The sequence below is a fragment of the Rhinopithecus bieti genome, unplaced genomic scaffold (assembly GCF_001698545.2).
Source record: "Rhinopithecus bieti isolate Rb0 unplaced genomic scaffold, ASM169854v2 scaffold_9449, whole genome shotgun sequence".
Taxonomy (NCBI): Eukaryota; Metazoa; Chordata; class Mammalia; order Primates; family Cercopithecidae; genus Rhinopithecus; species Rhinopithecus bieti.
Window position 1 is genome coordinate 254,630 of NW_016806089.1, and position 19,004 is coordinate 273,633.

General features: G+C 55.8%; 1 protein-coding gene across 2 annotated transcripts in view; it reads right to left on the minus strand.

The window, feature by feature from the left end:
- MOB2 (MOB kinase activator 2) overlaps positions 1–19,004 on the minus strand; it is a 72,892-nt gene that overhangs the window by 6,875 nt on the left and 47,013 nt on the right. For both annotated transcript variants that reach the window (XM_017874691.1, XM_017874690.1), the window contains 2 exons: positions 5,292–5,452; positions 4,967–5,060 (listed from right to left, as the gene is read on the minus strand). In XM_017874691.1, the coding sequence (XP_017730180.1) occupies positions 4,967–5,060; positions 5,292–5,452 (255 nt within the window). The remainder of the gene's footprint in view (positions 1–4,966; positions 5,061–5,291; positions 5,453–19,004) is intronic.

The following is a 19,004-nucleotide window of genomic DNA, read 5'->3' on the forward strand; positions in this document are numbered from 1 at the left end:
TGCAGTTTAAACCTTATTGTTTATTTCGGGAACTTTCCATTTACTATTTTCAGACCATAGTTGACCATGGGTAACTGAAATGGTAGATAAGGGGGCCTATTGTTTTATTTCTTCTCCAATTTGGATGCCTTTTATTCTTTCTTCTTACCTTATGGCACTGCCTATCTTAGGCGAGTTTTGGTGTACTGTGCTTTCCAAAGAGTTGGTCCGTTTAACCCAAGCCATAGAATTAATGTGCACAGAGGTTATTTTTGCAATACTTACTTATTATCCTTTTAACATGCACTGGGTCTACAGTGATACTCCTCTTCACATCCACAGGGTTTAGTGACATTCACTCCTTTTTACTGATCATTGCATCTTCTCTCTTATCTTTGTACTTACTACAGGTTTACCAATTTTATTATCTTTCCAAGTCATCACATTTTGATTTCACTCATTTCCCCTATTGTTTTAAAAATCAATTTCACTGCTTTCTGTTCTTATTTACTTTCTTCTGCTTGATTTTATTTTGCTCTTTTTCTAGTTTAAGTTGGAAACTTCAGATGATTGAAAGTCATCTTCTTTTTCTAAGAAAGCATTTAACCCTCTAAACCCCCTCTAAGCACTGCCTGAGTCATGTCTCACCAGTTCTGACGCGCTGTGTCTTCCTGTGCAGTCTGTTACACTTTTTTTCTTGAAGCATCCTCTCGGACCCATGGATTACTCAGAATGTGTCAGTCTGCAAGTGTTTGGAGACCTTCCTGTTCTCTGCTACTCATTTCCAGTTTAACTCCACCATGGTCAGAAAACTTCGTATAGTTTTGATTTTTTAAAATTTGTTAAGGGCTCTTTTGTGACAGGTATGCTCCAATTTGGTGGCTAATCTTTGTGAAGTTGAAAAGAGGGGTGTTCTGCTGTTGAGGCTGCAGTGTCTGTGTGTGTCATTTCAACACAGCCGACTGGTGGGTCATCGGGCTCCATGCTCTCGCTGACTGTGTCTGTGAGGCTCCATCACTGAGATGAGGGCTGCAACGCCCGGTTATCATGTCTCCGTGCAGTTCAGTCTGTCCGTTTGCTTTGTGTGGACAGCCCTGTTGTCTGGTACACACACATTTCGGGCAGGATTTCTTCTTCAGGAGCTGCTCCTTTTCTAAATAGACAACCTTTTTGTTCCTGGTCATTTCCTTGCTCGGAGTCTCCTTTGGCACTGACACGGCCACTTCCGCTTCCCTCTGAGCGTGTTTTCTCAGCACGTTTTCTGTCCTCTTACTTTTTTTTTTTTTTTTTTGAGGCGGAGTCTCGCTCTGTCGCCTGGACTGGAGTGCAGTGGCCGGATCTCAGCTCACTGCAAGCTCCGCCTCCTGGGTTTACGCCATTCTCCTGGCTCAGCCTCCCAAGTAGCTGGGACTACAGGCGCCCGCCACCTCGCGCGGCTAATTTTTTTTTTGTATTTTTAGTAGAGATGGGGTTTCACCGTGTTAGCCAGGATGGTCTCGATCTCCTGACCTCGTGATCCGCCCGTCTCGGCCTCCCAAAGTGCTGGGATTACAGGCTTGAGCCACTGCGCCCAGCCTGTCCTCTTACTTCTAACCTGCCTGTACCACAGAGTCCAGAATGACGCAACACACAGGATGCTTGTGCCCCACATTTCTATGTTGAAAGCTTAACCCCAGATGCGAGGGTATCTGGAGATGGGGCCTTTGGGAGGTGATGAGGTTGCAAACGCTCATGAATGGAATTGGTGGCTCCTTCACCCCGCCTTCCTTCCAGCAAGAAGGTGCTGCCTGTGGACCAGGAAAGGGGCCCTCACCAGACACTGAATCTGGCTATCAGACCCAGTGACGTGGTCACTGCCCCCTTCCTGGTCCACAGTGGATCTTCACCTTGGACTTTCAGCCTCCAGAACTGCAAGAAATAAAATTCTGTTGCCCACAAGCCACCTAGCCTATTGTGTTTTGTGACAGCATCCCAAATGAAATATGACAAATGAGCTTCTTGTAGACACCAAAGAGTTGGTTTATTTTAAAAATCTTTTTTTTTTTTTTTTTTTTTTTTTTTGAGACAGAGTCTTGCTCTGTCGCCCGGGCTGGAGTGCAGTGGCCGGATCTCAGCTCACTGCAAGCTCCGCCTCCCGGGTTCATGCCATTCTCCTGCCTCAGCCTCCCGAGTAGCTGGGACTACAGGCGCCGTCACCTCGCCCAGCTAGTTTTTTGTATTTTTTAGTAGAGACGGGGTTTCACGGTGTTAGCCAGGATGGTCTCGATCTCCTGACCTCGTGATCCGCCCGTCTTGGCCTCCCAAAGTGCTGGGATTACAGGCTTGAGCCACCGCGCCCGGCCTAAAAATCTTTTCTTATAAGCTGCCCTGTGACTGGTGTGTTTACACCAGTCCCGTCTGTTGTTCTGTTAGCATTTAGGTTTTCCATTATTTGCTGTTCATTGCCTGTTTCTCATTCCTTATGGTATTTCTTCTTTCCCGCTTTCTTTTGGGCCATTGAAATGTTTTTATATTTCATTTAAATTTATCTATTCTGATACTGACTGCGTCTCTTCACACAAGCTCTGCAAGGCCTGCTCAAAGGGCTGTAACACGCACCTTAACCCCACGTGCTCTCCATGGCACCCACACGTGCACTTCCACTGGAGCATAGCAGCTCTCCTGCCCACAGTCGCACCGCCACCACACGCCCCGCCGCTGCCACAGCTGCCCTGGGAACGGCGCTGCAAGGGCACTGTCAGACACTGCTCTTGTCTTCTTGCACCATCACTGGCGTCTCCACAAATACTCAGGGGGAGGAGGCCCTCCTGTCAGGAAAACGCTGTAGGGAGCCCCTGGAGCAGGTCTGCTGGCTGTGAGGGCTCTTGGTTTTGAGTGACTCTGGACACTGGCTGGATGTGGAATTCTGGGGTGACCTTTCTTTTCTCCCAGCACTGTAAGATGTGTGGGGCTTTCCTCTTCCTTCCGGTCTCCCAGGTTTCTAACAAGCGCCACGGTCATTCACTGCGGCATCTCTTGTCAGTACCGGACCACCGCTGTCTGGCTGCTGACAGACGACGGCTGCCAAGGGTTTTTTCTTCGCCCCCAGTTCTCAGCGTTTGATTGCGTGCATCTGCACGTGTCTGTGAGCCTTATTTGGGGTTTGCTCAGCTTCTTAAGTCTGCAGGTTTGTGTCTTTGTGTTCTCAGCCATTACGGCCACAATGTGTTTCTGGCCCTGCCCCCTTTCTCCTCTCCCTAGGAGTCAGACATCAGACTTTCTGGGACTGCCCTACAGGCCCCAGCAGGGAGGACACACGCCTCAACCCCAGGGCCCTCACACAACCCAGGCAGACTTGCTGGTCTTTTGGGTGGCAAGTGGCCCTGAGGCCCTCTGAGAAGCCTCTGTGTTTCTCTTAGTTTGAGTGGATTTCTGTCCCTTGGTTTGAAAGGATTCCTGGGAAGGCATTACATGAAATTAATTCACACACATCTACACATCTACCACCACCGTGATGCCGGCTCCAGATGAGAAGGACCGAGAGGCACATCTGGTTCACACACATCTACCACCACCGTGATGCCGGCTGCAGATGAGAAGGACTGAGAGGCACATCTGGTTCACACACGTTTACCACCACCGTGATCCGGCTGCAGATGAGAAGGACTGAGAGGCACATCTAGGTGGCCTAGGCCCTCCAACGGGACGCAGGTCTGCCCAACACCACATCCTATGGTCCTCCAAGGACCCCCTTTCCAAACAAACCCAGCACCACAGAATACACAGGAGCAGAGCCGCTGGAAAGGGTGCCAGGCCCCACCGGCCCAGGAGCAGAGCTGCTGAGCCAGCGCTTGGCCACAAGTGGCTCCAGAGCCACAGCGGACACGAGGCTCTTGTGTAGCTCTCGGGCACTGCCCTGCCACCTCAGGACCCGTCTCCATGCCTGATCCACAGAGGCCACTGCCATCTCACACTGAGCTTGCTCCTCTCAAGGCCGTAAGCACTGTCCCCATCTTCCTGGGCCATGCCTGGCTGTGACACCTCATCTTCCTGGGGAATTAAGAGAGTGGAGCCAGCTGTTGTCTGCATCTGCCCCCGTGTCACCCATAACCAAACCCAGCTGTGACCCATCAGGGCCATGAGGGCGGGGCCCAGCAGGGCTAAAGCCAAGGGGACGCCTGCCACCTGCCTGTGCAGAAGCTCCCCGTGGCTTCTTGAAGGCAGAACTCAGCTTTGTCTAGGGACCATGTCTCCCTGTGCCAGAGCCAGGAAAGCCACGTCTGTGGCCAGATGACTTTCAGGACGCACGCACAACACACGTTCTGTCCCTGACCTGTGTGTACTGACAATAACGGGACATCAGGGAAAAGCTTCTGCCCTCCTCAGCCGCACACATCCCAGGCTAAGCCCAGCAAACTCAGCCTCCTCCTGCCTGCAACCTCCAAGGCTGCCTCCAGCAACCCAGGCCTGGCAGCGCTCCTCCCCGTGCTACGCAAGTGGCGTGCTCAGGGCCACTAAGGGATACACACTTACTGTGGAAATCAGGGCGCAGTGCTTCCAGGAGAGAGCTACCAGCCCTGGGCATGTTGGATGGTCACAGAGAAGGCACCTGAGCTCCCACGAAATGACTGGCCGAGCAAGGAGCTGTGGCCTGCCCAGCCCAACCCTCACTGTCCCACCCAGAGCTGTCACGATAGCCGGTGGAGAAGGGCTCTCTGCAATCTTAGGGCATTCCCTTTGGGAACGTCTCTGTCCCTAGAAACACAGCCCGTCAACTCCCACCAGCTCCTGCACCTTCTGGGCCCCACTGGGGACCCGGGTGGCTGGGCCACTGGCCCAGTCTATGGCCCTTCCACAGGAAGGTGAATGCTGTGGAAGGCCTGTGCCAAGGTTTCTCAGGGTCTCCAGGTGAGCCCAGAGTCTGAGAGGACAGAAGCCTGGGGCAGCGGGGGCTCAGAACCCATCGAGTCTCCCAAGAGGGAGCGGGCTGTAGCCAGGCAGCACTCACGTGTTGCACACAGCCATCGTCTGACACGTCTCTCCTGTGCAGAACTCCGAGATGGTGCTATACTGCAGGTTGATGTGGTGGAAAAATGTCGTGGCTGGAAGAGAAGGAGCCAGACGTGAAAAACCCCAGAGCCGAGCCACCCCGTCCACCCTGCTTCCAGCAACAGGTGCAGGATCTCGGCTGGGTGAGCTCTGCCTGTCCACGGCCACTCTCCCCCCTCACAGCAGGGGGCTGCCGAGCACAGCTGCGGGGGTCCTCCTTGAGGAGGGGCTTCGAGGAGGAGCGGGGAGGAGGGAAGGGGGACCCCCCCCAGGCCCCTGCGCACTGTTGCTGGCCAGCCACTCGTTAAGGTCAATCTCGTGGGGAAGCACCACCAGCTCCTTGAACTGGAAGTCGGTGATCCTGGCCTTGGTGTGCTCAGGCTCCAGGTAGGCCTTCCTCTCCTCCGCAGCAGGCTTCTTGCCATTGGGCTTGGCTTTGGACTTCCTGCCAAGAGAGGAGACATGGTGTGGTCACTGCATGCCCATCAGACCCAGGGCCTGCCCACAGGGTCACTTTTGGCCAGTGCAGGTGTAGAGGCAGCTGCCCGAGCCCATCGGGGCAACCCTGCCTCCCTGCCAGGCTCAAAGGACACCCACGGGACATCAACAGTGAGGCTGCTCCGCAGAGGAGCCCGTGGAGCTGCCCTGCATGGCGCCTCCTGGGAAGAAGGGTGGGCGCTCCCACTTGCCACCACGGGCCCCTGCACAGAGGGCATCTTCACCCCTCACTACCTCCTCCAACCAGGGAGGGGCCGAGGATTAGGGCCCCCATGGCCCAGCTTCCGGGTTTCCAGTGCTCTCGGAAGGAAAGGCGAAGCAAACTCTCACACTCCTGGCTTCTTCTGAGTCGGCCATGGCCGGCCCCTGCCCCTGGTGGCCCTGGTGAAAACATACCACAGGCCTTGTGAAGGGCACCTGCCTTCCTGGCTGGCCTAAGAGCACGGGGCCCTGGCATCAGGCGGCAGCCTGGCCTGCAGCTCCAGTGTCCCTGTCGTCCGCCAGGCCTGGGGAGGCCACCGGGTGATGGGGACGGGGGACAAAGGTCTTTGCAGCAACCTGACCTTGTCCTTATTCTTTTCCTTTCTTGTTTTGAAAAGCTGCTAATGGCTTATTTAAGAGAAAGAGACAGAGAAAAATGCTCCCTGACTGCCAGGGAAATGTTTCCCTTTCAGCTTCTCACAGCAGATCTTCGCCTTAAAAGGCGACCCGCGCAGGCCTCTGGGGGCAGTGCTGGGAGCGGCCACAGCCAGGCAGGGGCAGGGGCAGGGCCCATGGGCCCGGCGCTCCCACTCCGCCATCCCTCCAGAGCACAGGGCGTGGGGTCTGAGGAAGAGGAGCTGTAGGTGTGGATGGGCCACATGCAGCGCAGGCACTCGGGGTCCCCATGGTACAGAGGTGGGACAGAAAGGGACGTGAGCTTCCGTGTAACCTACGGCCCCTCGCCCCAGCACAGCGAGGCACCCAGATTCCACACCAGCCTCTGCCAGGCCATGCCCAGCGTGTCCACCATAGGGAAGGCTCTCCCCATGACGCTGGGCCTGGCCCTGACCAGGAGGCAGGCCTGCACCTCCCTGCCTTGAGCTCTCACGGCAGACCACACCCCACCCAGGCAGCTACAGCCTGGGCTTGGCCTTCCCATTTGGAAGGGTGGGTTGCAGTGGGGGCCCAGGCTGCCAAGAGGGCTACAAGCCATCTCCCTGCTCTGTGTCTTAGGAGCTGTGTCAACTGGCAAGCTCCTGGTGGTGGTTACCTGGCGGTCATGCAGGGCTGCCAGCAAGAGCAGCTGTCAGCTCACTCACTCTCAGGGTGTGCCCCAGGGCCCGCTCAGGGACGCTGCCCTACCGACAGTTCCTGCCCTCTCGCCAGCCTTCCAGGCCGGGGTTACCTTCCATCTCTGGTCCTCAGAGAGGGCTGGGCAGGGGCGGAGCCTGGAGACCTGGCTTCCCCCTCCCAGGCTCTGGCTGTGGTCAGGAGGTGGTGAGCAGCCACCACTCAAGCACTGGCGCCTCAGCCTCCCTGCCTCCTCCTGTCCGCACCTGCTCTCCTAGAACACAGAAGAAAAGTGTGCACCAGGCCCTCCAGGCTGTGCCTCCCCAAGCTGCTCCCCCAGTTTCACCCTGTCCCCAGCACCCAGGGCTGGCCAGGCCCTGGAGCTTGGTGCACTGTGAGACAAGCCTCCTGTGAGCCCACCTTCTCTGGACCCGGTCACTCATTCCAATGGGGCAGGAGGACAGGCACTGACCCAAAGGTAGTAGGACCAAGGGGATGCGCAGGACACGGCCTCTGCTCCAGGAAGGGCTATGCGTGCACCAACAGAGGGACTTCCACAGGAGAGCCCCAAACGCCTGGCAGCACCCACGTCTCCCTGACCTCAAGTGCTCTCCTTCCCAGAAGAGCAGGCTCTCAGCGAAGGCCCAGGCCCAGGCAGGAAGCTGTCACCCTGGGGCAGCCCACTGCTTGGTCCAAGCCAGCAGTAGCTGCTGAGGAGGCCTCAGAGCACAGGACACCCCTGCAGCACCCTCCTCGTCCTTAGTCATTCTTGGCTTTGCCCAGTGGAGAAAACAGAACTCTGCTGCGCTCCCCCGCAGGCTCACAGGCTCTGAAATAGGCTCTGTGCCGTCCAGGCCCAGGGGTCTGCCCGGTCACAGCCTCAGTGGCCAAGGGGCCCAGCTGTCCCTCACCCAGGGAAGCACCAAGACCCTGCACCCCGCTCCCAGCAGCCTGGGGCACAGAAAGACCAAGTCCTTGGATGTGGAGGGAGGACTAAGGGAGCAGGCCCCGGCCACAGGCAGGACAGAGATGGCACTGAAAGGACCAGGGAGTGGACACTGGACCTCAGCCCACCCACAGGGCTGCTGTGACCACTTGGAAGAAGCAGAAAGGCAGATGGTGCATGCACAACCCCCAAAACAAAGTCCCTCACACTGTTCCCAGTCCAACAGGTGGGCTCTGAGTCTGGGTTCCGCCTGGCAGGCACCATGCACTTGGGAGGGGCTGGGCCGGAGAGAACCACCTCCCTCCTGCCTCCCACACACTCACCAGACTCACCCTCCTCCCTGCTCCAGATGCCCTGTCCTGCCCGCCACAGGGGTCTGCACCCTGCTTGTGGGCACCAGCTGCTGCTCTGCCAACTTGCCCATCTTACAGCAGGCCTGGCAAACTTCTCCTGGTCCTTTAAGAGCCTGTCAAATGCCACCCTCCCCATTCTCGCCAGTGGTACCCATGACGCTGTGCCAGTCGGCCTCCTTGTCACCCAGCACGTAACCGATCCCTACCGGGAAGAGAGGCAATCCCTGCTGGACACGAATTTGGTGGGCAGGGGAAGGGGCACAGGGAGACACCAGTGGCGCTGAGCTCCTGTGGAGAACGCAGACAGCCACACAGTCACCACACAGGGGGCCTCACTCTGCCAACAGCAGGTGCACACTGCTTCACAGGTAGAGGGAACTGGAGAGTGGGCTGGGAGCTGCCCACTCCTAGTCCACCCTGAGGGACGAGGACAGCACAACCAAGTGCCCCGCGCCTGTGCCACGAGCATCAACTTCATTATCACAGGGACGGGACCCTGGCCAGGCCCCACGGCCCACAGGAACAGGGTGCTCCCAGGCTCAGAGACCCCCACTCACCCAAAGCGCACTTGCTATGGAAGTCAAGAGAAGCCTGCAGACCCTGAGGTGGGTGGGCGGCAGCAGCAGGTGGCCCTCGTCTGGCACTTCCCACCACAGGTCAATGCCAAGCGGTGGGGCAGGCACCAGGGGCCCAGAAATGCAAGTCCCCAAGCCCAGGCCTGGAAAAATATGGTGACCAGGCAGTGTGTGGGGTGCAGGAGAGAGAGGCCCGCAGGCACCGCCTCCGAGGACGACGTGGTCCTTGGACCCCACTCAGCCTTCTGCACCAGGTCCCTCACACTCCTTGGTTGCGTTGAGTGTCAGTGTTGGTTGGTCCGCCCAGAGCCTGAAAGTCAAGGCTCCCAGTGACCCCTTTCCCCAAGACCCGGCCAGGCAGAGCCCCCAGCAGCCACCCACGGCTCAGCACACCTTGCTACTCAGGGTGCACGCCACGGGCGCCTCCTGTCACCCCAACATGCAGGGGAGGGCATCACATGCTGGGGTGCTTGGCACCACCCCCACCCCTACATTTCTGATGTGGCCTTCTGGATGTTGGGTGGGGCCTGAGAACAGCATTTCTAATACAGTGTTCTAACCCGAGTTCTCCCTGGGGGCTAACCCCACTTCCGTCACAGGGCCTCAGGTCGAGGGGTGGGAAGGCCCCCCGGAGCCCCTGTCCATCTCTCAGCACAGCCTGCACTTCCCACAGGCTTCGGCCAGCCGGAAGCTGTGGAGTGTGACTTCTTCTCTTCTGAGTTTAACTGTCTGACCCCCCAAACAGGTCAGCAGCCCCAGACAAAGCGAGCTTTCACCAGCCTACTGTGCCCTCTGCAGAGAGACCCACTGAGAAGGAAAAAGCCAAGATGGCACAAGGAATGCCTGCAGACACCTCAGACCAAACGTCCACACAGGCAGGTGCTGCTGCTGTCCTAGAACCTCAGCCCCACGTGGCTGCCATGCTCTGCTGCGCCTCGGCCCCTCCACGCATCCAGCTCCCAGCCACAGTGGCTTCCGCATCGCTTCCCTTGAAACCTTCCTGAGCCCCAGGGAAGGGACTCCACCCGTCTTCCTTAGGGCCTGGCTGGGCTCCAGGCCTGCCTCTGTGTTTTCTGTGGAGCTGCTTTCAGCATTTGGCCTCACACACAAACACACTGGCACACACACACGCACACATGCCAGTCCCCTCACACTACTGATGTCAGACACCGTTCCTGATTTGAACTCAACGAGTTCTGCCAACCTGCCCACACATTTCCAAAACCTCCCAGTTTCACCTTAAGATAGGACATCTTCGGCAGGGTCCCCGGCAGGCACCCTTGTGTCTACTTGTGGAGTCCTCCGTGTTGAACGCACAGGTGATCAGGAGACAGGGAAGGAACCCACGAAGAGAAAGATGGAGCCGGGTGCCCAGGGACAGGCAGAGGCACGGAGATGCAGATGCGTGCCGCAGCCCCCACCCCTGAAGGGCACGTCCAGCAGGCCACGCTCACCTCACGCCCCTACCAGGCAACTCTACCAGGGAGGATGCGCCCACTGTTGCAGCTGGCTGTGCCTGCCCCACTCCCCTGGTCCCTCATGCCCACACACAGGTAGGTGCATACCCCCCCACACACGGGTGCACGCTCCCACACACGGGCGCACATGCCCACACACGCCTGTGCACACTCCAAGCTGAGTGGTGTGGGCAGGAAGGCACCCCTGCAGCAGGTCAGAGAAAGTACAGGTAAGAAAAGTGTCAAAAATGGATTTTCCAACAACATCCCTATGGCAGCCAGCACAAAACCAGGCGCCCAGGAGCCCCATGCCACTTCTCTAGACAAGGCCACACAAGGACAGGCTCCAGGTCACCTCTGCCTGAGTGGCTGAAGCCCCTGCCCAGGCCACAGCCGAGGGCCAGGACAAAGACAGGCACACCTGCTGGTGGCGGAGGCTCCACACCCTGCCGGCTGCGGGCGGAGGCGGTATAGGCTCCTGTGCTGGCAAGGTGGGTCAGCCCCGAAGGCCGAGGACACCGAGCCCTGGCTCCCTCTCCCACAGAAGCAAACAGGAAGTGCAGGCCGCTAAGCAAAGCTCGACCTCGGCAAGGGTCCAGAGCCAAACCCCCAGGCTGGCCCGGGACTTGCACAGCTGCCTCGCCCCGGACCAGCAATGCCGGTTGACCAGCACAGCTCACTGCACAGCCGCTGGCCCACACGGGAAAGGGCAGCCCATGGACCACAGTCCCGCTGCCTCCCCAACCTGACGTCCCTAGGGGTAAAGAACAGGACAGAGAGACAGACGTCCCTACACAGCCCCTCCCCTGGCCAGGCCCCGACAGGTGTTACCTGAAGCATTTTGGCTGACGGCCCCTGAAGCACCAATTTTGCAGCAGAGTCCCCGGTTTTGTTGGGGACTGGCTGGGCAGGGCCTTGGTCTTCAGGGGAGACTGGCCAAGGTGGTCCCTCCCAGCATGATGTGGGCGGATGGGGGAGGTGGGGGAGGGGAGCGAGGAGGGGAGGTGGGGGAGGGGAGTTGAGGAGGGGAGGTGGGATGGGGAGGTGAGGAGGGGACGTGGGGCGGGGTGCCGGCTGGCCAGCACTCACAAGTGCCTGCTGCCGGGCCCTGCAGCCTCTCTCCGCCCTCCACCCTCACTCCCTGACCAATGGGACGCCTGGCAGAGACAAACAGCTGCTCCCTTTCCAGAGACCAGGGCCGGCCAAGGCTGGTTAAATAAGGGAGCATCTGAATCGGCCTTTCCAAAGTGGCATGGCTGTCAGAAAAGGCGGTGGGGGTGGGACCAGCAGGGAAGGGACAGGGCCGTCCTCGGCCTGCAAGAAGGACCCATCAGAGAGGTCCCGGGGTCCACCTCAAGGTCCTCTGCTGCCAAGCCCCCAGGAAAGCCCTTCTGAACACAGGCAGCAGCTCTGCTGATGAGCTCCAGGTTGATGGCACCCCCTCACCCTTGCCCGGCCCAGCCCAGTCACTGCTCGGGCTGGGGACAGACAGACAAGATGGGCCGCCCTGCCCTGCGGTGTGTACACAGCTGGAGGCACTCAAAGTGGCTCTCCCGCTGGATGGCCCTGGAGAGAGAAGGGGTCAACCAGCTTCTGGGGTGCCTGGACGGTGCTGGGCTGAGCCTGCGGCCAGCCAGGGCCACAGGGCACCCAGCCCAACAGAAATGCCCAGAGCAGCTCCCCACGGGAGCACATGGAGGGGCATGGCCCTGGCCTTTCTTCTGGCTGGTCTGCACACAGAAGACCGCCACGTCCCGAAAACGCAAACACGTGAGAGGACAATGTTGTCTCCTCGTCCTGAGTCAGTGTGGACCCCAGTGGCAGTGACAGCCCCCTGACAACACGGGCTCATCAGGAGCCCCACCCACCCACATGGGAGCCGTACTTCCTGTGCTTCCTGCCAATCAAGAGACCCCAGCATCTCCAGCCACTGCCCCTCAGAAGCTGTCCCAGCACCTCTGTCGGTGTGAAGCCCTGCAGGAGTCAGGACACAGCCCGCGGCACCAGCTGCTGCCGGGAGCACAGAGCCATCAGGAAAGCAGCCAGGGCACACCCCTATCAACACCAGCCACCATGGGAGCTGTGGTGTCTCGACTGCATGCACATACACAGCCTGGGCGCACGGGGAGAGAGCCAGCACAGACACTCTCCAGGAGCCACAGCGGAGGAGGATGGCCCCAGGCCAGCGCCCCCTCCCTAAGCAGCAGCAGCAGCAGGCCCAACAGGCTGCAGTTTCATTCTCCCCACTAGGCCAGTCCCTAAGCCACGCTCTGAGCAGTGCGGAACTCGTCTCTACAGAACGAACAGCCCGGTGAGGCTCAGGACGTCCACGTGCCCATGGGCCTTCCTCTGCCCCAACAAGGCCATCCCACAGCCCTGTGGTGCCACACACACCCAGGCACTGTGCTCATGGCTGCCGGTCTGCCCTCAGGGGCTCCACCAACAGCAGGGACACAGGCGCTGGCAGATCACCCAAGCAGCAAAGGGAGCCACAGGAAGAGCGGGCTCCGGGCGTGGGGAGGCCCCCGTGAGTAGCAGGGCTGGGACCAGAAGGTGCACGATGCAGACCTGCCCACTCTCGGGAGGCATGACCTGGACAGAGGAGGCCATGCAGACGCCCACGAGAGGGAGAATGAGCTGCTGGGGGCTGGAGGGCACAACACAAGGGAAGCTGGGGATGGTGGAAGCTTTGGGCACAAGAAGCCAGACAACGAGGCAAGGCAGTGGTGAGGGTGGCATGGGGGAAGGGAAACAGGACAAGGTGCCGGGTAGGGTGGGCAGAGCACATCAAATGTGCCCAGTGGGTCTGGTCAGCACATGGCAGCTCTGTGGCTTGTGCCACTGTCCTGAGAGGGCTGGGCTGGCATGCGGAGGAACGTCCACGTTCTTCTGTGTTTGTTCACTGGGGGACACGTGCAGGGAGCAGGTATTCCTACTGATCAAAATTTAGGGGGTGCAGCGGGGGGGGAGGGGCAGCCGGAACCCACAGACACTGAGCTACAGACACCACACTGGGAAGAGGAGCAGACTCGGAGCAGGCCCTGCAGACTCCACGGGGAGCTGCCACAGAGGCCCACAGGCCAGTGACAGGTGCCGGTGTGGCCTGACCCCGCCACCCCAGAAAAGGAAGAGCAAAGGCACCTTCCGGGCACAGCCAGGGCCAGGAACAGAGAGCACAGGAGCGGAGCAGAGGCACCGCGCAGCGGGGAGCAGTCGGAACCAAGGCGGGATGGGGCAGGGGGCACAAGCCATGTGTCTGTGTCGGAAGTTATTTTACCTTTAATAAGCTTTTAGTTTTTAGAAAAGTGTTAGATTTACAAAGAAGCTGCAAACACAGAATCCCCACGGCCCCACACTCACCCTTCCTTTTGCTAACCCTTACACTAGGATGGCCTGTTCGTTAACAATGAACGAATCCATATTGACGCAGCAAGGTCCACACCTAACTGGATCCACGTGCTGCTCTCCTCATGATGAGGCTGGGCTGTGGGTGTGGGGAGGAAGAGCACAGAGGGAAACGTCCCTCTCGTCGCCCCGTGCCCAAGGCCCGTCCTGTCAGCGCGGCTCATCGCGGGAGGTGCCGCCCGACCTCCTGGCTGAGGTTGTGACTGTCAGGTCTCCCCATGCAAAGATACTCTCGTATTTCCTGTCCCGCACTGCGCTCTCGAAGGAAGCTGCTGCACTCAGCCACACTGAAGGGGCAGGGACCACCCTTTACCACCCTGACGGGAGGGGTAGCGAGGGGAATTACTGGAAGTTCTGCACCACACAGTGGCCTCTTCTCAGTCACTCGTCTATATATTCAGCCATTTGTTTATCTATTCAGCCATTTGTTTATACTGGGATGAAGTCACGGCTATTGAGGCTGCACTCTGAGCTAGAACACAACACTGCTTTGTTTTGTAAATCACACTGTCCGTCCTTGGCCCTGGGGAGCTCTTGCCGTCGGCTGCTGGGTCCCCTGACGCGCCCCCATCAACAGACTTTTCATTCTGGGGCCACGTCCTGACTTCCGGCACTGCAGGGCGCTCCAGGCCCCTCCTGCATTCCCTGGCCTGGCCCGGGAATCAGCCCCTTTCCCAGGGTGCCCTGGGTCTTTTTCATTGGGGAATATTAAAAACTGGCCAGGCATTGGTGGCTCATGCCTGTAATTCCAGTATTTTGGGAGGCCAAGAAGGGACCATCACTTGAGCCCAAGAGTTTGAGACCAGCCTGGGCAATAAAGTGAGACCCCATCTCTACAAAAAATGTACAAATGAACCAGGCTTGGTGGTGAGTGTCTGTGGTCCCAGCTACATGGGAGGCTGAGGCAGGAGGATCACTTGAGCCCAGGAGGTGGAGGCTGCTGTGAATCACACCACTGCACTCTGGCCTGGGTGACAGAGCGAGACCCTGCCTCAGAAAAGGAGTGAATGAATTAAACACTGAGACCTGGCCAGGCACGCTGAGCCCCATCTGGAATCTCATGGGCACTCTGAGAGGCCCCCAGGTAAGTGAGTCGCTTGAGGCCAGCCTGGGCAACACAGCAAGACAAGACCCCCATCCCTAAAACAATTTTTTTCAAGTTATCTGGGCGTGGCGGCACGTGCCTGTTGTTTCAGCTACTGAGGAGCTGCGGTGGGAGGCTCGCTTGAGCCTAGGAGGCTGGAGGCTGCAGTGAACCGTGACTACACCACTGCACTCCAGCCTGGGTCTACACAAACGAGAAAGAAAACACTAAGATCAGAGCATGGGTGGGCTCATTGCTAGTGGGTGTCACTGCTTCCAGGCCCTCTCAGCTGGAAGAACACAGAGGCACACGTGTGTACACACATGCACTCAGACGCCTCAATCTCCACCTACATGGTGACATTTGCATCTACACTAAGCTAAGCAGGGGTTCCCCCTGAGGTCTCCAGCCCACCCCTGCAGCCATCACTGCCTCGACCACACTGGCCAGACGACCACACCTGCACATCTGTAGCCTCCCCTCCAACAAGGAGACTCCTGGAGAGCTTCGTGTTTTCAATCACTTTGTGAAAACAGCAGAAGAGGAGCTCAAATGCTACGGAAGCAGCAAAGCAATGCCCCCGGCCCCTCACAAAGACACAGGGAAAGTGGGGCCACTTAAAAGCAAGCACGAAAAAGTTTCACGGTTGTGTCTAGTGAAAATCAAAAAGAATAAAGAGGAGAGTAACACCCCCACTGCCAATTAAAACATCCCAGAAAGACACACATGTAACACAGACCAAGACACACAACACAAAGACACACACACAACACAGGTGAAGACACACAACACAGACGAAGACACACAACACAGATGAAGACACAACACAGACGAAGACACAAAACACAGATGAAGACACAACACAGATGAAGACACAACACAGGTGAAGACACAAAGACACACAACAGACACACATAACACAGACGAAGACACAACACAGACGAAGACACACAACACAGACGAAGACACACAACACAGATGAAGACACACAACACAGATGAAGACACAACCCAATAAGACAGGGAAACAATGAGATTTAAGAAAATATTTGAGGCCGGGTGCTGTGGCTCACACCTGTAATCCCAGCACTTTGGGAGGCCAAGGCAGGCGGAGGTCAGGAGTTCAAGACCAGTAGACCAGTCTGGCCAACATGGTGAAACTCCGTCTCTACTAAAATACAAAAATTAGCCAGGCGTGGTGGCGGGTGCTTGTAATCCCAGCTACTTGGGAGGCTGAGGCGGGAGAACCCCTTGAACCCGGGAGGCAGAAGTTGCAGTGAGCCAAGATTGCGCCATTGCACTCCAGCCTGAGGGACAAGAGCGAGACTTCGTCTCAAAAAAAAAAAAAGAAAGAAAAGATAAAGAAAATATTTGAAAAAAGAGGCAAAATAAGAATCAGGAAGGAGAGGATAAACCATTTTTGAAATGACGTCTAAATTAGAAAGAATACAAAACCACCACGATGTCCAAGTAGAAGATGGGAAGGAAGAATTTCTTAAAACAATAAAGGAAAGAAGAGATTTCTGCTTCCACTTGTGACAGAGTAACTGAAATTGGACCTCACCTCCACTGTCAACAACTACAAACTGGGTAAAATATATGAAGCTCCTGGCTTCAGACCCCAGATACCGCCGTGCAGGACGGTGGCCCCTGCGCACAAGCAGTGCGTGGGGGCCTCCCAGGCTGAAGGTGGGGACGGTGAAGCCGCAGGGGGCCTGCAGTCTGGAGAAGCTGCGGTGGCAGGGATGGAAATGTCAAGCCGCTGAGCTGTTGAAACCTGCAGGATGAGGAGGCAGTCAGGATGGAGCTGCACAGAGAAGGGGCTCTAAAAACATCAACAGCGATCCAAGGAAGTCTCTGGACAAATGGCTGAGGGTGTCAGAGAACACCCGCAAGGCCCGGCAGAGAACAGCTCTGGGAAGCATGAGGAAGAGGTTCTGGAGGTCACACGGGGCAGGAGACAGACATGTTCCCACACCCAGACTGGAGACACCTTGGGTGAACAGATTCAACAGAGATTCCACAATGGCTGTGCCATGGGGACTGGGGTACAACAGCCCAGAGTGAGGGGTTCTCTGGACCTGGCCTAACAAAGCTTAAAAACAAGCCTCAGATGGGCCCCAGTTAACCAACAGCAAATTAACTGCCCGCCAGAACAAACCACACTACTCTTTAAGGGAGGAAAACAGAACTGAGACTTTCTTTTTTTTTTGAGACGGAGTCTGGCTCTGTCGCCCAGGCTGGAGTGCTGTGGCCGGATCTCAGCTCACTGCAAGCTCCGCCTCCAGGGTTTATGCCATTCTCCTGCCTCTGCCTCCCGAGTAGCTGGGACTACAGGCGCCCGCCACCTCGCCCGGCTAGTTTTTTGTATTTTTTAGTAGAGACGGGGTTTCACTGTGTTAGCCAGGATGGTCTCGATCTCCTGACCTCGTGATCTGCCCGTCTCGGCCTCCCAAAGTGCTGGGATTACAGGTTTGAGCCACCGCGCCCGGCAGAACTGAGACTTTCAACAACATTGCCACCACAATACCTAGCGTACAAAAAAATTACTAGATAGAATGAAGCAGAAAAATGTAACTCATAACCAGGAAAAATAAGTGAACAGAAACAGGCCAACAGATAACAAAGACAATGAAAGTAACAAAGACTTTAAAAGAATGAAATAAATATATTCAACGATTTATTTATTTACTTAGACAGTCTCCTCTATTGCCCAGGCTAGAGTGCAGTGGTGCAATCTCAGCTCACTGCAACCTCCGTCTCCCAAGTGATTCTCCTGCCTCAGCCTCCAGAGCAGCTGGGATTACAGGCGAGCGCCACCAAGCCCAGCTAATTTTTGTATTTTTGTAGAGACGGTTTCACTGTGTTGGCTACGCTGGTCCAAATTCCTCACCTAAAGTGATCTGTCCGCCTTGGCCTCTCAAAGTGCTGGGATTACAGGCGTGAGCCACTGTGCCCGGCCAATATATTCAAAGATTTAGAGGAAAGGTTGGACATAATAAACAAAGCAATTAGGGCTCTCAAAAAATCGCAAACTCCACAAAAGAATAAACAAAAATTCCTGGAACTGAAGAATACATCCAAAACGAAATTTTTATGAGATAAAATTAACATCAAACAGTGCTAATGAGAAGATTACAATAAAAACATCACTTATGAAAATGTGTAGAATGCAGTTAAAGCAGGGCTAAGGAAGAAATTTATAACTATAATGTTCATATTAGGAGAGAAGGCTTAAAATGAGTGATTCATACATCCACCTTAAGAAGCTAGAAAAAGGAAGTGCATTTTAAATGCAAAGTGGAAGGAAAAAACAGAAATCTATGAAATGAAAAACAGGCAAATAATGAAGAATTAAACACACAGTTAGCCTGGAAAACTTCAAAAAAAAAAAAAAAATACTGATCAATTTCCCAAGCAGACTAAGCAGAAAAGAAACAGAAAGCCAAGAGAGAAAGAGGCATAAATTACCACTATCAGAAATGAAAGGGACATTCCCACAGATCCTACAGACACTAAGCGGGTAACGAGGCACTGTAAGGAACTAAATGCCAAGAGAAAATGTAGATGAAACAGACAAATTTTTCCCAAACACAAGCTACCAAAACAGACCTACGAAGAAGTAGAAAATCTGAATTTATAATTAAAAACCTTTCTACAAGGAAATGGCGGGTGCAGGTGGCTTACGGATGAACTCGACCGAGGATACAAATAAGAAATGATACCAACCATACACACACTCTTTCAGAAAATAGAGGAGGAGGACCAGCATAATGCTGCTGCCAAAGTGAGACACGGCACTCCAAGAACAGAGAAATTACAGCCCCATATCCTTCATGAACGTGGATACAAAACTCCACGAGAAAATAGGAACAAACTAATTCAACAATGTATTCAAAGGATAATACAGCATAGCCAAGAGAGATTCACCCAGTAATGTAAGCTCAGCTAACACTTGAAAATCAATGTCATTCACCACATTAAAGAAAGGAGAAAAAAATATGGCTATCTCAAGTAGATGCAGATACAGCACATGGCAAAACATGCATGCAAACTCTCAGCAAACCAGGAACAGAAGGGACCACACTCAGCTGAGAAAGGACATCTATAAAAAATCGAAAGCTGGCCGGGCGCGGTGGCTCAAGCCTGTCATCCCAGCACTTTGGGAGGCCGAGGCGGGCGGATCACGAGGTCAGGAGATCGAGACCATCCTGGCTAACACGGTGAAACCCCGTCTCTACTAAAAAATACAAAAAACTAGCGGGCGCCTGTAGTCCCAGCTATTTGGGAGGCTGAGGCAGGAGAATGGCGTGAACCCGGGAGGCGGAGCTTGCAATGAGCTGAGATCCGGCCACTGCGCTCCAGCCCCGGCAACAGAGCGAGACTCCGTCTCAAAAAAAAAAAAAAA